This window comes from Octodon degus, unplaced genomic scaffold (assembly GCF_000260255.1).
Source record: "Octodon degus isolate 3935 unplaced genomic scaffold, OctDeg1.0 scaffold00016, whole genome shotgun sequence".
NCBI classification, from domain to species: Eukaryota; Metazoa; Chordata; class Mammalia; order Rodentia; family Octodontidae; genus Octodon; species Octodon degus.
In genome coordinates, this window is record NW_004524592.1 from 4,931,037 (window position 1) to 4,942,776 (window position 11,740).

The following is an 11,740-nucleotide window of genomic DNA, read 5'->3' on the forward strand; positions in this document are numbered from 1 at the left end:
TAACATTTTGGAATTCCATGCCAATTAAGATATTTTGTCTTAAAATGAGAAAAAAAAATAAAGTTTTTTACTCTAGGGCAAATATATTTTATTTTATCATCTAATTAATCCATAATTACTCTATTTGCAAATGTTATAGGTTTGGAAAGATAGTACAGAATATAAAGGTGTAAATTAATAAATTAATTAAAATTATAAAACTGTATTCAAATTTTATTAATGACTCCTATATGATATGCTGTATTGTTTTCACAGTACCTCAGCCTCTTGTATATTAGTTGAAATTAAGTGGTTTAAATATATTGCAAATTACATATATACAGTTATTGAAATAAAAATTTGGAGTCAACTTTTGCTAAAAATATTAGGTACTGATAACTTTATAATACGCAGACAGAAAAATGAAAGGATGTGGGAAGGAATGACCATCATCTCAGGAAATCTCAATTAGTTTTAAGACGTGGCCATCAATTTCTTTTTAATTTTATACTCTATAGAATCACTTCAAAAAGAAGATAGACTGAAAAAATGTTATGATAGTAGATCAATAATATACAAAAATAAAATCTACCATGAAAAGATATTTTCTCTAATTCTCTAAGGCAGGTATTTTAAAAGAAGAAGAAAAATCAAAGTGTTTTTGAAGCTCCACCAAAAATAAATTGGGGAGTCTTGGGATTTCAAGGACAAGGATAGAGAACATTCATGTAGCTTAGCAACAAGTAAAATACAATTGCAGTTTCAGAGTTTACAAAGGAATGCTTCAACGAATAGTAAACTCTTACATAGAGACAGACGTAGCTTTATTCCAAAGGTAAAATGATTCTGCTGTGTCATCAGAAGAGTCCCAGTTATTATTTTTTTTTTTAAAGAGGGCCAGAATATCTCACAAGGGAGAGCTTTCCAGGATGAGTTTGCCGTCGATTCCAGGCGAGGGCAAGGAAAGCCATCTGGCTGCCATCGATCTTTTCTCCTAATGGAAAACTTACTCCTTAATGTACAGGGAAATGTTTCTGATGCTCCTGGCACGTAGAGAAACAAACTCCAGGATTTACTCTGCCAACAGGACTTGGAGCAGATGTTGCTTCATTTGTTAGGTTGACAGCTTGTTTGCTTACAGCACCTCACGCAGCTGATATTTTCACAGCGAGTTTCGGGAGTTCGAGAACGGCTCGATCTGCGTGGAGTGTGACTCCCAGTGTGAGAGAATGGAAGAGGGGCTCCTCACGTGTCATGGACCGGTAAGGCTGGAGCCTGCTGTGGGCATGTCATCTTACTTAGCTACATGGGTGATGCGACCACGTTACTATCTCTTTATATATCCTCCACCCAGCAGGTATTAATAGGATGCTATTGGAAAATATATTTAGTATTTTAACCTTGAGAGCTTGCAGTTTGATGGAGATAGAATATTTGAAAATTCAAATCCAAAAATAGTTCTATCCCAAATAATATATTTACGTAGAAGTATAAAACATGAAGTTGTCTTGGACAACAGCACATTGTAAAAGTAGTTTGAAGGATAAATAATGTGTGTAAGTTGTTATAGGAAGGCCAAAGAAGGAGCAACTAACAATCCTTGGGCCTGATGTTGGGGACAAGAAAGAAAGTGACAGGGAACTCATGGTTGAGCTTTGCTTTGAAGAGAAACATTTGGAAAGAAAAGAAGTTTAGAAATACAAATGTGAAAGTTCATGCTGTATTTGGGGAAAAGGAAAACACATTCTTATCTTCATTTAACCACTTCCTATTAGGACATGTGAGAGATAAAGAGAGGAGGAAGATAAGTATCCATAAGCTGAAATCTAAGGCAATAACGTATTATGGCAGATGGAAGAAATGAGCTATGAAAATCTAGGAAGAACCAGTAGGACCAAGAAAGCTTGCATGGCTGAGTTGCCACTTAGATATTTTGAAGTTATCCTTAGGGAGAAAAAGCATGCATATTTAGTATGATTCCATCAACTGGATTCTTTTTACTGCTAAGATCAGTATTGGTTTGTTATTCCGCAGTATCATACACATCCTTCTTTAGGAATGTTTCTAGTTTATCAGCTACTGAATCAGTTCTCAGGAGATAATATGGGGACCAACATTTGGGTACAGCCAAGAATTCAACATGACACCCTTAGAATTCATTTCAATTATATGAAGTATGAATTTTTATGCCAGAGTGCTTATTCAATAGTTAATTAGCTTAGAAAAAAATACGAGTAAGCCCTCCAGATGTCCATTAGGCCTCATTGAGCTGTTCTGGGACTTTATCTAAAGGTGGATGTTGGACACTTGAGAAGTTCAAACACCATAGCATGACTGTGGAAAATCAGACCTCAGAGAGAGAGGGAGAGAGACAGAGAGAGAGAGAGAGAGAGAGAGATAATGGTGTTACCCTGAAGAACCAAGAGTTGAAAGGCTATTTTATGTATAGGAGCCCAAGTAAGTACAGAGGGGCACAAGCAGCTATTCTCTTTCTTCCATATGAATAGCAACGCAAAATACAATTGTCTAAAGCATGAGAAATGTGAATTCATAAAGCGGACTGTCAGGAACAAGCAAGTAAATTTCTGTTATTGGTTGATAAGGCCAGTTGAAATAATAATTAGAGTTCTTATGCAAGTAACATGAGATAACTTTTGATTATGTCACAGAATAAGAAAAATCTCTTTCAGAGTCTGAAACTTTAAAAATAAGCAATTAATGTCATCCAGAATTCCATCACCTTTAAACAAAGCTGAGAATCATATGTCTCTAAATCCTGTTAGTGCATGTGAGGTATAGGTTTATAGAAACAGCTAAACAACAAATTTGGACCAGCTGCCAAAACTTGCCTAAAGTTTAATTTATGAATTCTTATGGGTACTACTCTAGACTGATTTTTCTATGGATTTCTTATTGCTGTTTTTCATCTTAAGTTTTTCTTGACACATAATATTTTTTTTCTTTCCCTTTCCCTTTTATTTTGAACAAACCACTAAAAAAAATCTTACTCTTTTACATCAATATGTTTTAGCACCTACTTTAAATGAGGCTCCATTCACTTACTTATTGCTGAATCTTTATGTATCAACAGAATGAAAATGTTCAAAAATGTTTATCAATACTCACTACAGGGGCATTCATCATGTACTTGATTTCATCAAATTAGTCTTTTCATCTCTCCCATTCTGTGTATTGAAAAATCAATTCATTGGGATATTTTTATCTTCCTTTCAATTACTACTTTTCAAGAAAATGAAATATTCTTACTTATTAATAATTTTAGCTCAGTTAATCATCGATATAGAAAACTAATCTGCTTAGGACTAATTTAAATGTTTTCATTAACACAGTACTTTCTAGAATACTTCACAAGGAACATCTACCTTATGAGAATTTCACATTGGCTAGTAAACCTCTTCAATACAACTATGTTAGTTTTCACAAATGAAAATGTCTGATAATCCTGTCACCTACGACTGTCAGAATTATTATGATCACCATAAATCATATTCATGACTTAACACAAAACTTTTGTGTGTGAGCTAGTCCTTAATGATACTTTGACATACCTTTTCTTTCTTTGTCTTTAGATATTTGTCTCTTTTGGTCAGGATAGTCTGAGAAAAAAATCCCAGAATTCCAAAATGAATTGTTCATCAGCAATGAAACCATAATCCAGCACCCAGGCTGAGGGTGCTGTCTGTGCCGTAGGCTCTCTCCACCCTTCATGCTGCTTCTTGTACAAAATTACACTATGGAACAACCCAGTAGCCAGCTTTACAGAATTAATTGGTCTTCATTTGTATATTTATATAGCTTATTTGCTTATTAATTTATCGCATAAAGTGATTGAGACAGTTTGTAAAAATAAACATTTTTATAATCAAAAATTTGCTAGCATTGTCTGGCACTTCCAAAATGCTTGATAATTAAGAGGGAGTAAAAAATAAGTCTATAACAGACACATTTTTGTTCTAAAACAGCAACATTGGTTGAGCCAAATAGTTAAGATTATTATTAGTGATAAAATTATGGATTGATATGTCCAGAGGTTAGAAAGGACAGTGAGTAAAAGGGTGGAAAGTTCAGTCCATCTCCTAGATTGGGCCTTTGAGAAGAGAAAGAGCACATACTCAAGGAAACCTAAACAAGTGATCAGTGAGCCTTGAAATGCTAAACAGATGAGAAAGCAATATCTTTTAGAAAAGCTGTCCTGGCTGAGCTCATATAATGACCCAAATTTTGATCCCACTGGGGGGGTTGCTTGCTTTCAGCTTTCAGAGAAAGGTTCTTGCTTTTTTTCTGGGTCCACATGTTGATTGTCTCAGTGGGGACAGAGATGGTGTAGTATGGCAAGTCATAGGCATGTAGCACGTAGAAATACCCAAGAGTTTCTGGGAGCTTCTCCAGGAGAATGACACTGTCAAGAAACAGAGGAGGTGTCATCAAAGCCCAACGCAAATCTCTCTCTTCTTCTTATGGCTTATTTTGTTCAAATCACATTTCTTTAACTTGGCAAAGCTTCTGTAATAATAACAATACCTGATGTCTCTTAATGCTGATGAAGTAGTTAACTTTGATACATGATATTAAACCCCCCCTTTTAAATTACTAAAAATTTTTATGTATGATGATTAGAAAGTGATTCTAAAACAATCAGTAGCTTAGTAGGATGTGAAGCTATGGTTAGAAGATCTGAATATGAATATTTCACACTTAAAATTTCACTTTTATCCCTGGGCACCAGGGTCTTTAGTGTGCTACAGATAAAGTATTATCTAAGAATGTAACAGTATTCTGTCAAATGGAATGGTACTATCCTACTTAAATATGACAGAAGTCTAGGATAATCATGAGAGGAATAGATTTGAAATAAAAGAAGACTTTTTCATCTTTATCCTTATCTACTTGTAACTGGTCCTTTCAATTTAATTAAATTACTTTAATTTTATAATTTTACCCATTCTGTGTTACTGATTCCCATGCAGTCTTATTGGGAAAAGTAAAGAAAGGAATGTAGGAGGAAAGAGAAATAAGAGGCACAAACGTTTCAAGAGAACAAGGAGGAATCAAAGAAGAGATGGGGGACAAGGACTGATTTTTAGAATACACTTTCACAAAGGCTCAAAGAGTTGTTCAAGTGAGGTAAACAAATGTGCTGACATAGCAAATAAACCTCGTCGTGCAATAGCTCTCAGCAAGAGATTATTTTGTCCCTTTCATGTAGAATGCACTGAAACTCTTGAACGTATTCAAAAGTACCACACTCCCTGCGAGCTCTTAGCATTCCAGAATGCATTGAATTCATAGCACTCTCTCTCCCAGTCACTCACTGGCTGTCGCTGTCTCTTGTCTGTCTGTCTTTTTCCTTTCTTTGTCATGGGCAATAATGAACTTGGGGCCTTCGCACTGAGCTACATTTCAGTTCTTTTTTGTGTGTTTGTTTGGTTTGTTTTGTGTTTTGAGACAGGGTCTTGGTAATGCCTACAGGTTGCCCAGGTTTGGCTGGAGCTAATGATCCTTCTGCCTCAGGTGGGATTCTAAGCATATGCCATAATGTCCAGTTTCACCTTCATTTTCTATTATTACACTGATCATAGCATTACTACACCTAGCTTCTAGAATACTTTGGGAATATTTAACAAAAAGAGTAAAACTTGGATGCACACAGATGTTTAAGTGTCTTTTATGGAAATGAAATGGGAAATCAATACATTTCATTCATTTAGAGCTATGTCTGGAAATCTTTTAGGGTACTCTTAGGATGTTTGACTTTGTATCATGATAGAAAAATCAAACAGTTGAGATGTTTAAAAATAAAAATGGGGGCCTGCAAATTGGCTCAGTTGTTTAGTTGCCTGCTTAAGTGAAGGCAGTCAGCCTCAGGATCTTGTGGTTGGATCCCCAGATCCTCATGTCTTACCAGACTTGCCCGTAAGGCATCCTGAGCCAGCCAAAAAAAAAAAAAGAAAAAAAGAATCCTTCTGAACTTTGGGGGCTGGGGAGATAGCTCAGTAGAATAAGTGCTTGTCTGGCAAGTGCAAGGTCTTGAGTTCAATCCCAGTACTGCAATAAATAAATAAATAAATATGAATTATTCCAGTAAAATATAGTGAAATTTAAATATATTTGGTTTCATAGGCTTTTATTACATTTTCTAATTTTGTGTAGAAATTGTTTTAAATTCCAAAAAATTTAATAGAAAAATAATGCCTAATTCAGGCTCTCCCTGCCTAATGTCTTATAGTATACCTTTTCTGTGTTCTGTACAAAGCCTGTCTCTTAGGCAGTAAGTCATGCCACTGCACATATTTGCACAGTAAATTATTCTGTAAAATAGATGACATCCCGTGCCAAAGTACCCAGGAGCAGGTGTTAAAATTGGAAGCATGTAAAGTTTTTTATTTTCTCCTTTTTGGGGGAGAAAATAAAAAGATACCATCAGTGAACTCTTCAAATACAGTAGGGATTAGATTTCATAGTTTAATTTTAATTCTTTTTCTTAGTTCTAAGCCTTACATCAGAATAGTAACACAAACAGCTGGGGGATTACACCTCAAGAAGGCTCAGGACTTTTCTTAGCCTCTTTTTTATCTTTTCTTATCCTCTTTTCTTCCTTACACCACTATTTTAAATTTGCAATGCCAAGTTTTTAGTTTTAAAATAGTTTAAGCCTTGCTTTCCTGGTCCAATTTGTAATTTCTGGCTGATTTGAACAGGAATAGAAATCACTTCTAAGAGCTAACCTGAGCTCCACAGTCCCTACCTGTTAAGCAGTTCTGCATGTGTGCTAATAGCTCCCAAAATCAGTGTTCTTAACTAGAAAACCTAATAGAAGTATTTCTCTATGTTTTTATTATGTGCTGTTTCTCTCCGTTGTCTTCAATATAAACTGGTAAAATTGATGAGCTCTGTAGACACAGATGCATGATGGGAGAGCCAGTCAGTGGACAATGTTTCAGGGAGAGGTGATCAGAGGGTTATTATTATTTTAAAACCTTGAGACAATGTGGTATTGTAAAAGAATTCTAGAAGGTGATATTTGAAATAGGTGAAGTATCAAAATGTGAGCACCTCTTAAGTGAAATAGCATTTAGATAAAAGCATTCTCCAGTTTCTTTAATTATCATTTCCTGTGTGCTTATAATGCACTGCCTGAGATACAAACTGCTTTTGTTTTGTAAAATTCTTAGGTATTTCACATTAGTTTTTTAATGATATTGTTGTATGTACTTTTAAATAAATCTTTATATCATTATTGCTTGTTAACTTTATGTATATTAAAATATACATTAGTATATATTAGAAACATAAATATATAAAATGAGTTAATTGTATTTGATCATACTCATATTTATATCATCTTCATCATGGGATAAGTTTTTCCATATACTCTCATTATTCTGGAAGTTTTGACATTTGTCTATCAGAATCTGTAATTATAGCTCTCAGCAGCGTTCTGCGGTATACCAAAATTCAAGTACATAGACAGGATATGATTTTGGCACTCGTACAAGGTAATTTGAATTAAAGTATTACCTAGGAATTATTTTTATATACTCAAACTGCCTAATTCCTCATAATTAATCATGGTAAGTTTTAAAATCTATGTTCCAATGAAAGCCACTCTATAGCCAACATAAAATTTATACTCCAATCGTACAAAATATAGTGTTGTCTAATTCCCATTGTATCTGTTTTTTGTTAACTACTTAGTAAGATTATTCCTTGTTTGCAGTGATGGTAGTGGAGTACTTCCCACAGAAAGTGTGTGAATGCCAAGTATCATTCTAGTATCCTTTCACCAGGAAAGAATAACAAGATGATACTGGCCTCATTTTGGTAAAGTCATTGAACAATTGTGCTGATCGAATTAATTCACACTAGAGGCATGATATGGAAATCAATTAAGCTAGGGGCTGCAGATTTCATAAAGGAAAATATTCCGAGAACATATTTCACTCACATCCAGGGCTGCAAAACTGCTAATTTTACCGCAGTAGATTTCTCCACATTTTTATTGCTGCAAGGGTTCTTTCTAGAAGACAATGTCTTTGCCACCCACTAAAGTCTCAGTAACTGAATACATGAATATTTTCAGAAGAAAGAAAGTCTAATTTTCTTTTCCTCAATCTTTTTTTCACATTGCAGGGACCTGACAACTGCACAAAGTGCTCTCATTTTAAGGACGGCCCGAACTGCGTGGAGAAGTGTCCAGATGGCCTACAGGGGGCAAGCAGTTTCATTTTCAAGTACGCAGACCAGGATCGGGAGTGCCGTCCCTGCCACCCGAACTGCACCCAAGGGTAAGCAGCCTTGCTGGTCGGGAGCTCCGCCTTGCACCTGTTGACGGTTGACAGGCATACACAGGAATCTTTGTCTCTGATATTGTCTCCTAATTTCAGACAATTGTTGCAAAACTTGATTCATTTTTATAGTTGATACGTTGGTATTAAGAAAAATTGAAGAGAATCAACATTTTACTTTCTGGAGTATTTGTTTGACATTTACCTCTCACTATTCTATGATATCTTTGTAAAATTCATGACCCGTGTACTATGGATTCAGAATAGAAATTCTTCCAAATTGTACCACAGATTCAGGCAAAAAAGTAATCAAACTTTTGAAGTTTGTGTTTATTAAATATTTAACAAGTTTTCTGTTTCTTTCTTGTCAAAGTCAGCTTAAAGTCAGGACATTTCTCTTTGATATAGCCTGTATTGGAATCCTTCAACAAAGTCTGCATGCAGACCAATGGCAGGATAAAGGAGGGACTTAGTGGTATGCGGAGTCATAAAATAATGCCATCTATAAAAGTAACTTTGCATATTTTTCTCAAACATAGAATGTCTTTGTAGTAGGACCATCCAAAGATTGGTACATGTTTTTCTATCTTTCAAGAGGATGTGTTATACAATGTATACTAAGCAGATTGTCATATTGATCAGTTAAATAATGCACAAAGAAGAAAAGCACTGAATTTATTAAAAAATAAGCAACTTTACTTATTTAGGATATTCCAAGAACTATTTTTCTAAAGAAAACAAATATATCATAATATATAGTATTATTCTCTTCTCTCCACACAGTTTGCCCACACTGTTATCCTTCTGTCTACAAAACTTTCTCTCCATGTTGAGTGCCTGCATGCATGGGTACATGTACACACACACACGCACACACACACACACACACACACACACACACATATCTGTATGCACACTTGCTGAGAGTCATCTTGAGTACTTTGTATCTGGCAAGTAGTAAGAAGGTCCATAGAGAGCCAGATTAGGGGCTAGATGTAAGAGGTTACAGAAGAAGTTAAGCAAGCAGGATGATTTTCTGCCAAGAAAGATCACTTCCCAGAAGCTGCTCCAATGTTCAGCAAGTCAAGAAGTCAGCCTGAGTCACTCAGTGAGGCAGCAGAGCCTCAGAAGGTAAAGCAATGACCTGCTATGCAAATTCAAGTTCACCTTCCAGCGCCTACCTGCCAACACTTTGGTTGACACCTGAGCCCACAGATTGAGGAGGATGAAATAGTCACGTGGACAGACACTTCTTTCAAGGAAACTAGAAGTAATCAAGGGCTCCCCTTGAGAGTGTTTGGAACACTTGAGTTGAAACAGTTTCACAGAAGAAACAACTGGTCCTGCTTGGGGCAGAAGGAGGAGTCAGCAACAGGAAGAGAAGAGGTTGCCTGCTGAACTCCTCCACGAGAGGGTTTTATTGTTTTGCAGCTAAAATTAAACCAGTAAATTATTCAATATAATGTTGATGTCAACAGCTGTTGCCATTCAAAATGAGACCTTTTGCTGTTTCTGCAAATCTAATTACAATGAAGCCATTAGGGAAATGAGAGTGAGATCGCAGAGCCCTCGTCTGGATACGCGGCTGGCACGTCTTCCTCTCTGCCCGTCTATATCATGATTATATAATAAAGAAAACACATAGAGTGAAGGAAAGAGAAGTAGGGGGCAAGGGAGAGGGACCAAATTACCATAGTAACAAAATTTGGTCTTCAGGCAAAAGGGAAGATAAAGGTGTCATAGGGAACAATTCAGATCATGTGAAAACTCTGAATGAACAGCCAGAAGGCACTGTTAGCAGAATCACAGTGAGAGAGAATTTGAAAATTACCATCCCCAAATTCAAATATTGCACTCCCTAAATTTGAATCGTGAATGGCCCAGTGTCTTCAAAGGTAGATGTATTTTCTAATGACTGACTTAGTCTTGAGGAATTTTAATAGTTTCATTTAGCTTCCTGCTGTCCTTTTTGCTTGTTTGTCTTTTAAATAGCCTCCATCATTTTGAGGTTCTTCACTTGGTCAAACAACTTTGATTCCAGCCCTATCTTAGAATACAGGAATGCCCAGGAGTGAAAACCATTTGTTTCCTACTCCCAGCTGCACTGTTGGGCCACACAGCCATCCGTGCTCGGAGAGGCTGCCCAGAGCAGGTCTTCTGTCCCTTCTGTCCAAGCTGGACATGAGCATGCGGAGGTGTGGCCTCCGCGTGGAAGGTCACGGGAGCCGTGGGGATGTTGGAGTGACAGATTATTTTTATTCTTAGGCACTTGTAATCACTGAGAATCACCAAGCGTGAGCCCACCAGGCCAGCTCCACTTGGAAAAGCAGCTTTGCCTTTATATGCCAATATTATGTCAGATAATCAAAGACAGAAGTTAATGGAAATATTCTGACCAATTACATGTTTTAGAAGTAGAGTCCTTACTTTGAATACCGTGTAATGATTTTTCTGAAAATAAAATTATCCACGTAATACCTTAAAAGCACTTTTACTTCTCTATAAGTGCATTAACTATATTGGTTCTAATAAGTTCTTCAGATACTTTTTAAATAGATTATTCATTTAGTTCCTATCAGGGGATTCTTACCAGTATCCCTGGAGGAGAAAAAAAAGGACTATTTTTATCTTCTTCCAATCTGTAGAGAACATGTTTTAAGCAGCATATTTTAATCTCATTCATTCTTCAGCTTTGTTACACTGGAGACCTGCTCTGCATCGAGAGTGAGAGCCCAGATTGCAAATGCATGTGCGCAGCTCGTGGCCACTAGGACTCACTGCCCAGTGCAGTTCTGGTTTGCAATGTGTATCTCCTACTAGAGACCAAATCCTTCTGTACTGTGTTTTGAAGAGATGAGCAAGAACTTAAAATTTACAGACAATGTCCATATTTGTATCTAGCAATATTCAAATTTTAAGAGGCCTTGTAAACTAAAAGTACGAAAGCTGAAATACAGTATGTAGTTAGATGAAAATAAATACAGAAATTACAGTTTCTGCAGCAACATCACTTTGAGTCGATTTAATATTAATTTCATTTCAAGACAAATGTTCATGTTAAACATGTTGTGTTCATTTCATAGGGCGCTTCAAACATCTCAAAGTTTCCTTATTTCAGCACCCGAATTTTACACAGACTTTATGAATAGAAGTTTTTGCTTTTTAAATTTATATGATGAAATGTTTCCATTTATAGATAAAGGAAAGTAAAACTGCTCATTGAATTAAATTTATAACCTTAAAACTGAAAATTTTTAAAATTTCTTTCATGTTTACTTCAAACTTTGAAGATTTCCCCCACATATTCAAGTTATGTTTGTATGGCACATAAACATATCAGCATACTTGTGCATCATTAAGTTCATGCAAACATGGCTCAACAGTCAGAGCTCTGTGGTTGTTTTGAAATATGTGAGATGTGATATATGCTTTTTTCTGACTTTTCTGCAAATATT

The 11,740-nt window shown here is 35.9% G+C and overlaps 1 protein-coding gene across 4 annotated transcripts in view; it reads left to right on the plus strand.

Moving 5' to 3' along the window:
• The window catches only part of Erbb4 (erb-b2 receptor tyrosine kinase 4), a 1,229,537-nt gene that overhangs the window by 921,928 nt on the left and 295,869 nt on the right, over positions 1 to 11,740 (plus strand). For all 4 annotated transcript variants that reach the window (XM_004626607.2, XM_004626604.2, XM_004626606.3 and 1 more), the window contains exons 14-15: positions 1,148 to 1,241; positions 8,131 to 8,285. In XM_004626607.2, the coding sequence (XP_004626664.1) occupies positions 1,148 to 1,241; positions 8,131 to 8,285 (249 nt within the window). The remainder of the gene's footprint in view (positions 1 to 1,147; positions 1,242 to 8,130; positions 8,286 to 11,740) is intronic.